General features: G+C 36.0%; 1 protein-coding gene across 1 annotated transcript; it reads left to right on the top strand.

Moving 5' to 3' along the window:
• Positions 1–498: 498 nt before the first annotated feature.
• Positions 499–5245, top strand: LOC109006214 (G-type lectin S-receptor-like serine/threonine-protein kinase At1g67520). Its single transcript, XM_035690825.1, has 6 exons — positions 499–579; positions 3707–3796; positions 3948–4158; positions 4325–4562; positions 4654–4804; positions 4937–5245. The coding sequence occupies exons 1-6, from the start codon at positions 499–501 to the stop codon at positions 5243–5245; spliced, it is 1080 nt and encodes a 359-aa protein (XP_035546718.1).
• Positions 5246–17084: the final 11839 nt, after the last annotated feature.

Here is a 17084-nt window from a genome sequence, read left to right as displayed (position 1 = left end):
AATCTACAAGCCTATAAATACCCATGTATGCATTGGCACAAAGCAAGCCACTTGAGAAGTAATTCACTTAGAGAAATTTCAGAAATAGTCTCTCCTCTCTTCCCTCTAGAATAGAATATCAGTTTTTCTCTTCCAACAGTTGAAGCTATAAACAATAAGGTTTCCTATGCCAAGGAGATGGGGCTGCTAGGTTACTATGCCCTGCATGTCGCCAACGACCTGGATTTGGTGCTTTCTCTAACTGCAGGTAGGAATCCATGTCTCCTCATCAGTCATATCTATTCCTCACCAATGATTTGGAGAATATAGTTTTATTGTCTTTCTGATTTTTGTTTGGTTTTGTCCTTAATTTCATTGATATGTCTTCATATATAGAATTCACTGCAAAGATACTTGGCCGAAAAAACTATATATAATTCAATCGAAAAACTATAGGAGATTATAAGATCAACCAAACTATCCCAATATATAACAGAGGTTTGACAAAACTATATGACCATGAATCCAGATTCAACTCAAACGATTGATAACAAGGATCCTAAGGGTGATAACAATCAGAAGCAATGGTGGAGATTACTCGTGAGCATTTTGGTTCCAACAGTTACTATATTTATTCTCCTCATAGTCTTCTCGGCGTGTTATTTAAGGAAGAGAAAGCTGAAATCAAAAGGTAAATTCTCTTGTACCAGTTACAAGTAGGCCAGGCTTTAATGATTGACAGTTTAAGATTTTCTTGATCACTCTTTGATTATTGTAACACCCCATATTTTAGTGTATTTTTAATTGAAAGATTTTTTTGTTATTAATTTAAAATTTATTCTCTTGTTTTAAAATTGTTAGATTTTTAGTTGTGTTATTTTTATGATTTTTAGTTTACGAAAATTATTTTTGAAGTGCTTTCTCTAAATTAATTATTTTTATGCATTTAAATTTCTTCTCAAATTAAATTAACTTGTTGTGGGGTTTAATTATTTATTTTCATTTTAATCACTGCGTTTGAATTATTTTATTTTAGTTGCTGTGTTAAAATCGTTTCCGGTGGATCATTTTTTTGTGACCCAAGATATGAGGATTGTACCTCATTTCTTTCCCTACATTTTATTTTCTCTTTCCTCTTTTCTTTTTTCTTTATTTTTTTTCTTTTTCTTTTTTTTTTTCTTTTCTTTTTCTCCTCTCCTCTCCTCTCCCGCGCGCCGCACTCCCTCCCTCTCTCTTCCCGTGCGTCGCCCCTCTCCCCCAGTCCGTTCGCCTCCCCTGCCACCGGCGACCTCACCCCACCAACCTCACCTCCATTCGTGCCGCCATTAACCACCAGCAGCCCTTCAAAGCCGCGGCATCACCTTCGCTCCAGCACCGCCGTCACGCCACTTCCGGCCAGGCGGCCACCATCTTCTCACCACTTCATCCTCGACCTCTTGGCAACCCATTGGACCCAACCCCACCTCCGATCTGTCACCGGTGAAGCCCCACCATCAACATTTTCGTTTTGGGTATTTTAGACTTCGACCGCCCTCTGCGCCGCCACCCACTGCCAACCACCACCACCACTAGTTTCACCGACATCCCTAAGCCCTACCCTATCAATCTCGGGTCTTTGTTTACACCCGTTCAAAAGTGGATTTTTGAGACCCACGGCCACAATGCATTTGGCACTGTTTTGTTTCTGCGTTGCCGCTTCTAGCACCTCCGTGATCTTTCAAAAATTATATTATAGCATTGTAAGTATTTTTCCCAAAGAAATTTTGAGATTTAAATGTATTTCTGCGCTAATTCATATTTACTGTGAATTTATTGGTTGTGCCGGACTGAGTCCGAGGAGTAAGGGGATCGGTTGGATTGGATGATGGAGTTGTTTGTGTGAGATTGGTTTATGCTATGAAATTTGTTGGCTGTATCGGGTTTAAATATTGGTGTTTTGAGTTTGACGTTGGTCATGGTGAATATTGGTGATTTTTAGGAAGTGATGATATATTTTTAGATTATTGGTTTGATGTTTTGGAAATGTTTAGAAGGGTTTGTTGGGGCCTTTTAACATCTAGAAGTGTTGAGATATTTTTTTCCTATTGTGGAGTTGTAAACGGAGAGAGAGTAGTGTGTAGTGTCGTCCTAGTTAAATTGTTGACGATTGCTTGGGAAGTATGAGCTGCTGAAATAAGTGTGAGTTAGTGATAATCGGAGTTGACATTGGTTTTGATGCTTGTATTGGACAATATTGAGATTGGTATAGAATATTTTGGGTTGAAGTGTGGGGTGTCCGGATTATTATTTGGTTGATTGAGTTTGATTAAACTTACTGAATTGTGGTCTAGAAATTGGGTCTTAAGTTGTCTAAGACCAATTTTGTGTTGTTGGACTTTAATACTTAGTTTATTTTATTTTTATGAATAGGTGACGAGACGGATAGAGACCGTATTCAAGTCATAGATAATGCGCTGCAGGAGTCAGGTAAGCGGGGTTCCTATGCTAGGCCTTACACGAATTATTTGAGACTGAGGTTGATTTTCTGAAAACTTTGCATATTTTTGTGGTGAAATGAGAACTTGGGAAAAACAAAACCAACATCGGTCGTTTATTTGCATATTCATGAAATCTGTACGAAAAAGAGAAAAATATGTTCTGACATGCATTGTGTAGACATGAGCTAAATTATGTCATGTGGTTTCTGAAATCTAGAAAAAGAGCGATATTGAGAATATGAAAAGTTGTGCATTTATTTAGAAAGATGTTCTGGCTTTTGTGTTCAGCGTGTGTAAACTGTCTGATTCTGTTTTGGTACTCTGTATTATTTTGATATAACATCTGAAAACCTTTGGCATGGTGTACTGGTTTTCGTATCTGACTCTGTCTCTGCTTTGCTATGCTCTGTTATGCTCTGCTCTGTTTAGGTTGGTACCAACTTCTCTGTCTCTGAGTGCACCCACTTTGGAAACAAAGTGGTTTTATTTTGGTCTTTCCTGTGTGCACACTCGGGGCTCTGAGAAGAATAAAGGAAAGATTTCACCGCTGTCTCTGCCTGGTTTGGCCACCGGGGTTAGCACAACCCTACCACGGGGGTGAAACATGGTCTCTGCTCTGTTTGATGCTTTGTTTTGATCTGATGATGATACTCAGTTTATGTTATGCCAAAGCACTATGGGTTTTACTTGTCTTAAAACCATCGCTCTGTTATTTTTGAAAATATGTTCTGTTCTGCATGATAACTCTGGAAAACTCACCCCCTATCATTATAATATTTTTCAGATGATGTGGAGAGTCCAAATAAGGACCTGGATTAGATTGCTGTTTGTGTTTAAGCAGATGAGATGTTGGTAGAAGAAGGACTTCTGATGTTCTTAGTTTTAATGTCTTTGGGTTTTATTAATATCTTGAGTTTCAGTAAGATTTATGAAATTATTGATTGGGTTGTTATGACTACCGAGAGATTACGGACTCCTTAAATTATTTTGGCTGCAGTAATGGCTTTGTGGAGTTTTCAATGTGGTTATTTAGAACTCTTGATATTGAGTTTTGCTATTAAAGATTTGAGTTTCTTTTTAGTTGTGTTGGAAAATAAGTTCTTAAGAGACAGGTAGTAATTCTCCAGGCCAACCGGGTTTGGGGTGTTACATTTATCGACTCGGTCATAGCAACTAAAGAACAAGAAGCGAAAGTCAACAACAACATAGCAGCTGGTGTTGAGGTTAATATCAACGTTCCTGGTCTTCAGGTCTTTAGTTATACAGATATTGAGAAGGCTACAAAAGCATTTTCATTTGAAAATAAGATAGGAGAGGGTGGTTTTGGTCCCGTTTACAAGGTAAACTTTTCTGTTATTTGGGTTATATCTATAATTAGTATATAAGTATACGCAATGATCTGTAATATTGGAAATAGGAAAGTCTATCCTGGAATTATGAGCTAGCTGGTTGAATATGTATACTAAGCATGCTGGAGTGTCTATGTTCCAGGGTGTATTAGCAAATGGACAGGAAATAGCAGTGAAATTACTTTCCATAGGCTCTAAACAAGGATTTGAGGAGTTCAAGAATGAAGTTATACTCACAGCAAAACTGCAGCATGTTAATCTTGTGAGGGTTTTGGGATTTTGCATTGAAAGGGATGAACAAATGCTAATCTATGAGTATATGCCTAACAAAAGCTTGGACTTGTACCTCTTTGGTAGGAATTTGTTTTTGCATATTTGAGTTAAGTACAACAATTAGTAAAGAATAGGCAAATATTGAGCGTAAAAACTAGTAGACCTTAGCATTTTGGTCCATGAGTCGTACTTTACATCAACTCAAATCTCCTAACCTGTCTTTTTATGCTCAAATTGATGTTGCAGACCTTACCAGACGATTGCTTTTGGGTTGGAATGAACGTGTTCATATCATTGGAGGGATTACTGAAAGACTACTGTATCTTCAAGAATACTCAAGATTCACTATAATCCACCGAGACTTAAAAGCAAGCAACATTTTACTTGACAACAAGATGAAGCCTAAGATATCAGATTTTGGCATGGCTAAAATTTTCACAAAAGATGAACATGAAGCAAACACGGGTCGGGTTGTTGGAACGTAGTAAGTATTCTAATCATGGCCAAAGTTTAATTCAATTTTGTAAGTATTCTTGTCAAATAGTGTTTGATGTAGAATCAACCCATGCATGCAGTGGTTACATTCCTCCTGAATATATTAGACGAGGCTTGTACTCTGTTAAATCCGATGTCTACAGCTTTGGAGTTCTGCTACTACAGATCATAAGTGGCCAGAAGAATGGCAGTTGTAATGATCTGACTGAAAATTTAACCCTTCTAGAATATGTAAGTTGGTTTAACACGTACTGCTTTCATCTCTCTCTCCCTTTGTTTTTCTCTCTGGGCTGAGCATAATTCGCGTTACTATGAGCTACGTGAGTAACATCATATAATATCGGCACTCTTCAAATATTTTAGGCATATGACCTGTGGAAATCTGGAAAAGGCATGGAGTTCATGGACCAGTCTTTGGATGATACACATTCATCATATAAATTAATCACATGCATGCAAATAGCTCTTTTATGTGTTCAAGAAAAGGCAATTGATAGACCATCCATGTTGGAAGTTTCTTCAATGCTGAAAGGTGAAACTGCTGCTCTTGCAATCCCCAAAAAGCCAGCGTATTCAAAAGGAAATGAAGATGAGGAAAAGAAATCTGAATGGCAGCAAGAATATTGTTCCATCAATGATGTAACAATCTCCGAAATGCTAGCTCAATCATAAAGCATTTGGGGCTTTCTGAAGTGTAGTTTTTATAAAGAGGGAAAAATATCCTGTTATCTTGGAAGTAGTATGTATAATGGATTTGTTACCATTAAAGCAAAGCTGAAACTGGAAATTAAGGGAATCATTACAACTAATAGTTGTAAGGTAAGACAAACGAAATGGAAATTATCTCTAAATGTGACAGCCAAACATTTCCACAAAAGGAAAAAAAATAAAAATTTAAACTAACTACACTATTACTTGTTATTATAGTACACTATTAACCGTTTTTTTTTCTAATTATTTGTTATTATGCTAGACTATTTCATATTACTCACTATTAGACTAAGTCTTTTATATTATAATATAATTATATGATTCTATAATAATTAACATATACTAGTATAGTATCGGATTTAACTACGCAAGTTCTAGACTTTTTATGAGTAACAATATATATTTTTATAATCTATATATATATATATATTAATATAAGAGCAAGAGGTATAAGTCGGAGGTGGAGGCTAAAGTCCGAGGTAGAGTCGGTCAGGCTACAAATCCTACTCCGACTCCGACTAGAAAAGCAAAAAAAAAAAAAACTCCAACGGTGCTAGTCATTACCAAAGTCGGATTTTTGAATTTTTACACAGCCTACGAATTTTTCCACCCATTATGAACCTCTCCCTCCGGAAAGATATCCATACTTACTTATCGGGCCACCACTTGGGAGATTGTCATATCGTTGATGGAGCAGTTTTCTTGTTGCAATTCAGATTTATTGCCCTCATGATCTTCATTTTTTTTTGTAGAAAAAGCTGGCCTTTTTGGGACTGTGAGAGCAGCAGTTTCACCTCTTAGCATTGAAAACACCTTCGACATGGATGGCCTATCACTTGCATTTTCCTGAACACATAAAAGAGCTGTTTGCAGGCATGTGATTAATTTGCATGATGAAAATGCATCATCCAGCGATGGGTCCATTAGCTCCAGGCCTTTGCCTGATTTCCACAGTTCATATGCCTGAAATCATTGGAAACAAAAAAAAAAAAAACTACCAATGATACAACTTGTGTAGCTAAAAAAGCAGAATTCAAGTCTTTTTTGTTTAAAAGCAGGGAGACAAAGTAGGATTAAACCAAATTACATAGTCTAGGAGGTTTAAATCTTCCTCCTGTCCATAGCAGCAGGCATTCTTCTTGCCACTTATGATTTGCAGCAGTAAAACTCCAAAGCTGTAAACATCATATTTGGTCGAATATAAACCTTGTCTAGCATATTCTGGAGGAATGTAGCCACTGCATTGGTTGATGATACACATCATCATCTGACAAGAATGCTTAATTGTTGTTAAACTATAACCATTAGAGTACTTACTATGTTCCAACAATCCGGTCGGTGTTTGCTTCATGTTCATCTTTTGCAAAAATCTTTGCCATACCAAAATCTGATATCTTAGGCTTCATCTCATTGTCAAGTAAAATATTGCTGGCTTTCAGGTCTCGATGAATTACTCTCAATCTTGAGTATTCTTGGAGATATAGAAGTCCTTGAGTAATCCCTTCAATGACTTGAACACGTTTACTCCAATCCAAAAGAAATTGTCTTGCCGGATCTGCATCAAATCACATTATACAAACCAATGTGCCATGACATTCCTTTTGTAATAAAAAACTAGAAGGCAGAGTATCAACTATAAGCAGAAAGGATTCCTACCAAATAGGTAGAAGTCCAAGCTTTTGTTAGGCATGTATTCGTAGATCAGCATTTGTTCAACCCTTTCTATGCAAAATCCCAAAACTCTAGCAAGATTAACATGTTGCAGTTTTGCTGTGAGTATAACCTCATTCTTGAACTCCTCAAAGCCCTGTGTGGAAGTTTTTGAAAGTTTTTTCACTGCTATTTCCTGTCCATTTTCAAGAATACCCTGCGATATAGACACTTGTGGTTAGTATGTTTGGCTTGATAAGGCTTATTACAAGACTTTTGTATAAAATACGCCATTAGTATACCTTGACAAGATATATACAGCAGCTAGCAGCCGCAATTTTTATTTCAGAACAATTCCTTATTATATATGACTTAATACTAAAAATGTTTACCTTGTAAACAGGACCATATCCACCCTCTCCTAGCTTATTTTCAAATGAAAATGCACTAGTAGCCATCTCAATATCAGCATAACTGAAGATCTGAAGATCAGGAACATTGTTATGTATGTTCCCAGCAGTTACTATGTTGTTGACTTGTGCTTCTGGTTCTTTAGCTGCGTCCACCATCCGTATCACCAGGGGGTAAGCAAATACATGGGAAAAAAATATTCATAAACGTCAATTTTTCTTTTTAATTGGTTTAAAATGCAGTAAATAATCAAAATCCTACTTACAACTGAAGCAAAAGATATCACCTTTTGATTTTAGCTTTCTCTTCCTTAAAGAGCACATGATCACCAAGACTATGAGAATAAACAAAGCAGTTGGAACCAAAATGATCACTAATAATCTCCACTTTAGGTTCTGATTACTGTCAACCCCTTGAGCTGCTGCGAAAATCATTTTTCAATCAGAGAGAAATATATCAGTAGAGATGTTACTACATTGTCTAGTAGTTTTGACACCATAGTTTCGACAGCCTCAACACCATCAAAACCAATCCAAGCTGATCCATTGACGCAGGAAAATCCACGAAAAATCAATTTGTTGAGGGCCGTCCAAGTCAGGACAAAGTCAGAACATAAAGAGTAGAAAAAAAGAGAAAAAAAAAAAAAAAAACAAACGAACCAATCAACAAAAATAGAATAAAAAATTAAACGAATATTTTTATACAGTTGAACAGAGGAGGCCATTTCAATCTTTCTTCCTGTTAATTTTGGGCTTTTTAAATTCTTTTAGCCAAGATGATAATTCAATTCATATTCTGAATTCGAATTTTAAAATGCAGGCAACTAGATTAACGTCCCACTAGTATTATGCAGAGGAAGAATCAAATAGATCTAGTGAGTGCAGCATCTCCTACCTGCTCGAGAAAGCTCCCAATTGTCATCCTGTGCCACTTGCCACACAAAGTAACCACGTAGCTTCTTCTCCTTGGCATAAGAAGCCTTAATTTTGACAACTTCAACATCATCAAAGCCGATCCAGGTCGATCCAAGTACTACGCCGTATTTCACTACGTATGTATCATTATACATTACAACAGCTCTATGTTGCTGAATGTAGTCCTTGATGGCCTTATAGCTCATGGGTCCACCATCTAGAAATGCTGGACCTGTAGTAGGCGCGCCTATAGCACTGTCGTTGGGATTCTTTAACGCCCAGGCATAACCGTAGAAAGGCAAACCCAGAACCAACTGGCTTGCAGACAAGCCTAAACGAATCCATTCGCCAATGCCATAATCTGTGTTAGACTGACTTGTTGGGTCATACAAGGCTGCATGAGCACCCGTAATGTTTGACCAGTTAGGCGCATGGTAGTCAAAAGCATTGACATGCACCCAGTTCAAGTAGATCCTGATTGGGTCCACAGGGAAAGAAGCACCTTCTACAAATGGGGTGTATCGAACTGCAGCTGTCAAGATCAATTCTTTCAGGCTAGAGTTGATCTTTGCCTCCAAATTCACGGCTTCTCGCCACTCCCGAAAGAGTAATCCCATATTGGTCATGTCTGAGGTTGTGTTTGCTGAAACCCAACTAAGGTCTAGGCCTTGGAAGCCGTAATCCCTCGCTATCCTTATCGAAGAGTCGATGAAAGATTTTCTGAAAGAGCCATCGCTAACCATCAATGAAAGGGTTGTGTAGCTTGCATTTGCTCCCGCAATAGAAAGAAGGGTCGTAATGGATGGATTCTTTTTTTTAACAGTTTCCGTGAAGGTGGAGAAGTTTTTCTCACGTGCGGACGGGATAGAGACCTCGTAGGAGGAAGAGTTTAAATCAGCAAAAGCGCAAATAAGGTGACTAAATAAGGCTGAGTTTATCTCAGAAATTGGGAACTCACTGCCATAGTACCAGTAACCTGCTTTCACCCAAGTTTGTGCCCCTGAAGGCTTCAATTCTAAAGACAGAAACATAAGGAAAACAACAACGATAGTTTTGGACACCATGGAGCTAAGGTTATACCTCTATTATACTAAAGGAAGCAAGAGATTGCAATGTGGTTGCAGAGGCGGATTAGTTTTCTGAGGAAGACCGAGAGGAGACTTCAAATTAATGCGGCTTTTGTGGGTAGGAGAAAACAGGCCTTGATAAAAATGGATATGATGGGATTGCCTGTATACGATGATGCTTTATAGAGTTTTGAAAAATGAAAAAAAAAAAAAAAAAGTTGAATTTTATTATAAAATAATTTTTTAATATTATATTTGTTTTAAAGTTTGAAGAAGTTAAATTTATTTTGGTGAATTATGGAATTTTATCGAATCTGATAATTAGATTAAAGTTCACTTAATACTGAACTTTATCGAATCTGATAATTAGATTAAAGTTCACTTAATACTTATTTTCGAGAATATCTATCTCATAGGCAGACGAGAATAATGAAGTCGTTCACACTTTCAAACAATGCAAGGTTCAACAGTATGAACTGGGCAGCAATTATGCCAACCACTACCCAACATTGGATCTGTTTGAGAATTGGTCAATGAAACATTCTCTAATATTAATCCATTTGACAGGCCAATTATAAGCCTGATGGATGATGTTCCGACTAAGGATTGAGTCAATAACCTTAATTAACACAAACTTAATCTGTTTTAAGGACAAGATCACTATCATCTTGTACGCAGTCCATAGGCAAAAATTCAAAGTAGCCGGACGGCAAAACCCCTTGTAATAATTTAATTACTTAGTATTGTGTTATTAACTAATTATACTAAACTTTTTTATATAATAACATCTAATTTATTTTTATACTAGACTTATACTATAGTGTCTAATTACATCATGTTGTTATAGTACTATAGTATTAAAAATTATTATATTATACTAGCCTCTAAGTTATTTCTACTATAGTTATTTCTAGTATCTAATTATATGTTATTATACTTTAATAAATTAGTATTATATGTTATTAATTTAATCTAATTTACTTATTTCTATACTAGACTTATACTATAGTTTTTAATTACACGTTATACAAGTATCTAACTTATTTCTAACTTAATTTTATACTAAACTTATTTTTAGTGTCTAATTCCATGTTATTATATTATGTATGGTAATAATACTATCATGTTTACATATATTAAATTATTAGTCTATTTATATTTTAGTATAAGCATATTATTTTATAATAATTAGCTCATAGTATTATATTATTGAATTTAACTATGTAAGTTCTATATTAATATATATGATCAACATATAAATAATACATATTTTTATAACATATGTAAAATATCGAAGAGTTAAAGTCTGTCCGGCGACACCTCCGACTCTGACTCTAATTAAAAAATAAATAAATAAACATATGAAGAGTTTTCTTGTTGCAATTCAGATTTATTGCCCTCATGACCACTGTTTTGGATTTCGTATCGTATCGGCCATTTGGTCGGTACAGGTACATACCCATTTCGTACCGGCCTAAATATTGGCGGTACCGACCTCAATTTTGGCCTTTTTTTTTTTCGTTTATTCAAACTACAAACTTATTTTTTAACCCTCAATTTAGACTAGATTATTTATAATTTATATATATATATATATGTATTTATATATAATTTATTTAAATATAGACTATTATTTTGAAATATAATTTATATACCACATATTTTGAAAATTTTTAAACATAACTTTACACACCACACTTTTTTTTCTTTCTTTTATCAAATATTTGATATATAGATAATGAGTAGAATAATTCAATTAGTTGAACAAAAATAATTCAAAAAAAAAAAGTATAATATGTGGTATATGAGATTATGAGTAGCAAACTCTTAATTTCCACAGTTCATACGCCTGAAATCATTGGGAACAAAAGAAAACTACCAATGATACAACTCATCATGTCTAGTGATCATAAGCAGAACAGTTCCTCTTTGAACAGGTAGCTCCTAGTTTGTGAGCTTATCGGCACCTAATACATCAGGAGTCTTCATAGTAAATTGTTGCACCTTATCACAGGATAGCAAAAACAAAGCACCCAAACCTGCATCTCTAATTTGATCTTATTTTTCTTCATGAAACTACAAAACCACTCCCAGATTCTACTAATCGGATAGAAAAGGATAGCTCTTTTTAATTTGAATCACTAGTTGACTCCTCCTTCCCCTGGTGAAGATGTCGGGCACCACATACATGCAAACCAATAATTTAGCAACAACTAAGGTGTAACACCCCGGTCCCGCACGGGTTGGAGAGTTACTTCCTACCACTTAAACTCACATTCCAACAATATAAAAATAGACTCCAAATTCCCAATATCATAAAGAAAATTTTGATTCAAGCCACTATACATACATCATTTCACCCAAAGCCTCAAAATCTTGATCCTCAGCTAAACCATCAAAATATCTGAAAAATATTGTGGAGATAAGGGGTGAGTTATCAACAACTCAGTAAGCAGAGAGCATATACTAGCACGTAAACATGAGCATTTATAAAGTTCGATATGCAGAACAAGATATTTACTTTCAGAATGCAAAAACAAAACAACATATTTTCTTTCAGAATGTATAAACAAAACTTGTTACAAAACATCAGAGCGAAATTTTCAGAAAAACAAACTTGTTCCTAAAAAGAAAGTCCTTTGGCAGATCCAAACTGAAACATTATATTCATATCATCTCATAGCATCACATCAGGACAAATATCATGTTTAACCCCCGTGGTAGGGTTATAAACCACCATTATACCCGTGGCTGAGTTGTATATCATGTTTCACCCCGTGGTAGGGTTATAAACCACCATTATACTCGTGGCTGGGCCGTATTCCATGTTTCACCCCCGTGGTAGGGTTATAAGCCACCATTATGCCCAGCCCACCATTATACCCGTGGCTGGGCCGTATTCCATGTTTCACTCCCGTGGTAGGGTTATAAACCACCATTATACCCGTGGCTGGGCCGTATACCATGTTTCACCCCCGTGGTAAGGTTATAAACCACCATTATACCCGTGGCTGGGCCTTAATAGAAACATAACGGAACATCATCGGAACCAGATCACATTCAAATACAGAATCAGAACTTAATGCCAAGGTTTTCAGATGACACATCATATCAAAACAAAATACTGAATAGCTTCAGATCATTTCCCATGTTCGAAATAAACAGAGTCCAAAACATCTTCATTTATTTATAACAAAAACTTTTAGATTTTTTATATTCGCTCATTTTGCATAGTTCATAACAGAATGCGTAAAATTAGCTCATATCTATACCAGTCATGACAGAAAATAATTTCTCTTATATAGAATTTATGCATATGCAGAACAAACATTTGAGATCGTTTCATATTTCTTTTCAAACAAACATGCATATTTTCAAAGTCGACCTCATTTCATTTCTTTTATGCAAAACTAGTAGATGAACCCCGCTTACCTGGACAACTTAGTTTTTCAGAATTTTCCTCAAAAAAGTCGAGTCAACTATAAATCGTCACCTATAAAAATAATCACACAATTTCCGTAAGTTTTCAATCAATCACGGATTTCGATATTTAAGCCTAAACTTCTAAAATAATCTATTTTAATATCTCAAAACTTAAAACCCTCATAATCCCAAAATATATCATCACTTCTTAAAAATCACCAATATCCACCATGACCAACATCAAACTCAAAACACCAATATTTAAACCCGAAACAGCCAACAAATTTCAAAGCATAAACCAATCTCACACAAACAATTTCATCATCCAATCCAACTGACTCCTTTACTCCTCGGACTCAGTCCGGCATAATCAACAAATTCACAGTAAATATGAATTAGCGCAAAAATACATTTACATCTCAAAAGTTCTTTGGGAAAAATACTTACAATACTATAATATAATTTTTGAAAGATCACGGAGGTACTAGAAGCTGCAATGCAGCAACAAAACAGTTCGAAATGCACTGTGGCCGTGGGTCTCAAAAACCCACTTTTGAACGGGTGTAAATGATGACCCGAGATTGATAGGGTAGGACTTAGGGATGTCAGTGAAGCTAGTGGTGGTGGTGATTAGCCGTGGGTGGCGGCGTGGGCGGCGATTTAAGGCCAAAATGCTCAAATCGGAGATGGAGATAGATGGGCTTCACCGGTGACAGATCGGAGCCAATGATGGGTGCATTAGGTTGCTAGAAGGTTGATGATGATCTGGTGAGAAGATGGTGGCCGGAGGTGGTGCGACGGCGGCGCAACGGCGCAAGGAGTGCCACGGCTTGGTGTGGTGTGCGGGGCTAACGGCGGCGCGAGGAGGGCTGAAATTACAGGGAGGTGGTCGCCGGTCGAAGGGGAGGTGAGAGGGAGGGACAGTGTCGGTCACCACCGGCGCACGGCGGCGGGCTGGGAGACGATGCACGGACGGAGAGAAGAGAGAGGGAGAGACGTGTGGGGCGCGGGAGAGGAGAGGATAAAAAGAAAGAAAAAAGAAGGAAAAAAAAAGGAAAAGGGAAAAAGAAAAAAATGAGGGAAAGAAATGGAATTCAATCCTCACATCTTAGGTCACAAAAAAGATCAAACGGAAACGATTTTAAAACAGCAAGTAAAATAAAATAATTCAAACGTAGTGATTAAAAATAAAATAAATAATTAAATCCAACAAGAAGTTAATTTAAAATGAAAAGAAAATTAAATGCATAACAATAATTAATATTAAAGAAACATGTCAAACTTAATTTTCACAAATTAAGAATCATAAAAATATAAACCCGCTAAAATCTGAAAATTTAAATCAAGATAATCAAATTTTAAATTAATAATAAATAATCTTTCAAATAAAAAAATACACTAAAAAAATACGGGACGTTAGGTAAAGATTTTGGACATTAAATTGGGGTTAGAAGACATTCTTAAATCTGATTAATGATTACTTTTTAAGAAATATAGCTTAAAAGCTTGTGTTTTCACTATAATTGCTTTTCGGAAATCATTTTTTAAAAAGGCCAAATGAGTAGTAGATTATCGAGCATAAAAAATCCTGTCCATGAAATCAGGGTTAGAAGATATGATATATTTTTCACAAATCAACGACGAGGATAAGAAAAAAAAAACCATTTCAAGACGGACTCAACGACAGCTTCTAGTTGCGTCGGCATCTGGCAGCGGCGGGTGGAAAAACGAAATTAGTCGGGCATAGATGAGGGAAGGGAAGACCTTGTTATACATTTTTCTAGATCTACATGATATTTGGATTTCGAAGCCAGCCACAGTGTGTCCATTATATTTGGCTATGATGTTTTACCATTTTTGCCATGCGAAGAACTGCTCTGTGGGGTTCCCATGGCGGAGGCAGGGAGGGAGAGAGGAGGGAGAGAGAGAGGCACGGGAAGGGTGTTTTTCTTCCTTTGCAGTGCGTTGCAAGATTGAGGAAACGTGATGTCTACGTGGCAAGCCACTATTAGAGGCTATTATTTATAAGAAAACGGAACAACCTGTGTGACGATAAACTCTAGGCCAAATTCAAAGTCTTTTTTGTTTAAAAGCTGAGAGGCAAAACTGGGATTAAACCGAATTATATAATCTAGGAGCTAGTTTAAAATTGCGTATGAATGTTAAATTAAATTAAGGTGATAAAATATTATTTTTTAATATTATTATTATTTTAAAATTTAAAAAAATTTAATTATTTATTATATTTTATATTAAAATTAAAAAAAAAATTATAATAATAAATTGAAATGAATTTAAAAAACAAACGAAACCTGACAAATGGCATGTTCAAAAGTAGGAAGAAGCAGGACGGCAGGACCAATTAATTGAACCTCTTCTTTTTCTTTCATGCAATAAAAATAGATTACAAATGTCTTTAAGGATTATGCCAACCACTACACATAATTGGATCTGTTTGACAATTGATTAATGAAACATTCTCTAATAATCCATTTGGCAGGCAAATTATAAGGCTGATGAGTAATGTTAATTCCGACCAAGGATATATGGACAATAACCTTAATTAACACAACTTAAATCAACTTGTTTAAGGACAAGACTATCATCTTGCACCATTCCATAGGCAAAAATTCAAAGTAGCCGGACGGCAAAACCCGTTGCAATGACTTAATTACTTAATTCATAGACCGGCCTCGATCGTGACTATGATTTTTTTTTCTTTTATGTTATATACTTTTTTGAAAAACTTCGTACTCGTTTGGTTACACAAACAATCTTATTTTATTTAATAATTACAATTCTCTCAAACTCTTTCATAAAATATAATAAATAATTTAAAATTTTTAAAATTTTTAAAATAAAAATTATATTATAATGATATTTTATTTAACTTTCGTCTCATCTCATTCCAACTTATATGTATATCGTGATAATGAGACCCAAACTTTGTTTTTAATATGGTGGTCGTCGACGCAATACGCCAAACACTAATCTTCCATCTCAAACATATAAAACACAAACATCTGAACTCAAAAAAGTTTTCACTTGTCTTCGAAACATTCTTTTCACTTCTTTAATTGAGAAATAACATTAAGTGTGAAGTGTTCGGGAAGCTAAGTGATCTGTTGTGAAGGATTGTTGAAGCATATGGGCGTTGGGCTCTTGATGGGTTTAGGCCATTTATCTTATTGTGCTTGTTAATTAATTACTACTTTATGTTAGGCCCATGGGCCCAGTTGTAATAAAAACTCTACGATAGTTAAATACGCACGGGTAGGGAAGGAAATGAATCATCTACACTATTTCCTGATTTGTTTCAAAATCTTATGGAGGAGCTCCCTCGAAGTGGAGCGGTTACCAGAAATATTCAATACAGTTCATCTTTTCATCGATTTCTCTGTTCAATCTCATCTATTCATCTTGTACTCGGCGAGAACCAGTTGAGTTCTTGGCCTTGAAAGCCATAGTTTCTTGCTATTTTTATTGAAGAATCAACGAAGGACTTTCTATGAACAGAACTATTGGCCATTGTGTAAAGATCGAGGTTGCTTTTCCACGTCCAATAGAAAGAAGGGTGGTGATTGATGCATTCTTTCGTTTTACTGTTTCCGCAAAGGCGGAGAATTTTGAGTCAGCAGAAGATGGGATGGATAGCTCGTATAGGTTGAAACGCTTATACCGGCATAGCCACAGAAAAGGTGAGTGAAGAGCTTTGAGTTTATGTCAGAAATGGGGGGATCTGCGTGGGAAAGCCAATAACCAGCTTTCACCCAAGTTTGAGCTACAGAAGGCCGATGAAAGATCATCTGGGATAAGAAAATATGAAAGAGGAAGCTGATAGAAACATTAGACACCATTGCTGAAAGCTTTCTGATGCTGTCAGGAGCTAGCAGAAATTTGGTGTATTTAGAGAAGCAAGCACTTGAAAATAATGCCATGCAGTATCGATATGCCAAATTTCCATGGCAGTACCGATTGAAGCAAGACGTCTTATCCAGCAATAGAGAGAATCAATCTCGTGCTAATTAATGGATGAGATCCCAATTTAAGTACTCAACACATGACGTCGCAGTTACTAAAACAAGTTGGGTTTACATTATTTTAAATTCAGTAATAATCCAATCACATACGTACAGATTTGAATTACCACAGTTCGGGCTATCTATTGAGAAGGGATCGAGCCGGCCGAGCAGAAAGACCAAAAAATAATTAAGTGCTTGATTTGTGAAGCAAGAACATCAACAACAATATTAGAATATGCACCTGCGCCTGTAACACTTCAGGATAAAATAATTGGTTTCAATCCAACCTCACAGGAAGACCAAATAAGGGTAT

Source organism: Juglans regia, chromosome 6, assembly GCF_001411555.2.
Source record: "Juglans regia cultivar Chandler chromosome 6, Walnut 2.0, whole genome shotgun sequence".
Classification (NCBI taxonomy): domain Eukaryota; kingdom Viridiplantae; phylum Streptophyta; class Magnoliopsida; order Fagales; family Juglandaceae; genus Juglans; species Juglans regia.
This window is presented reverse-complemented; position numbering and strand designations above follow the sequence as displayed.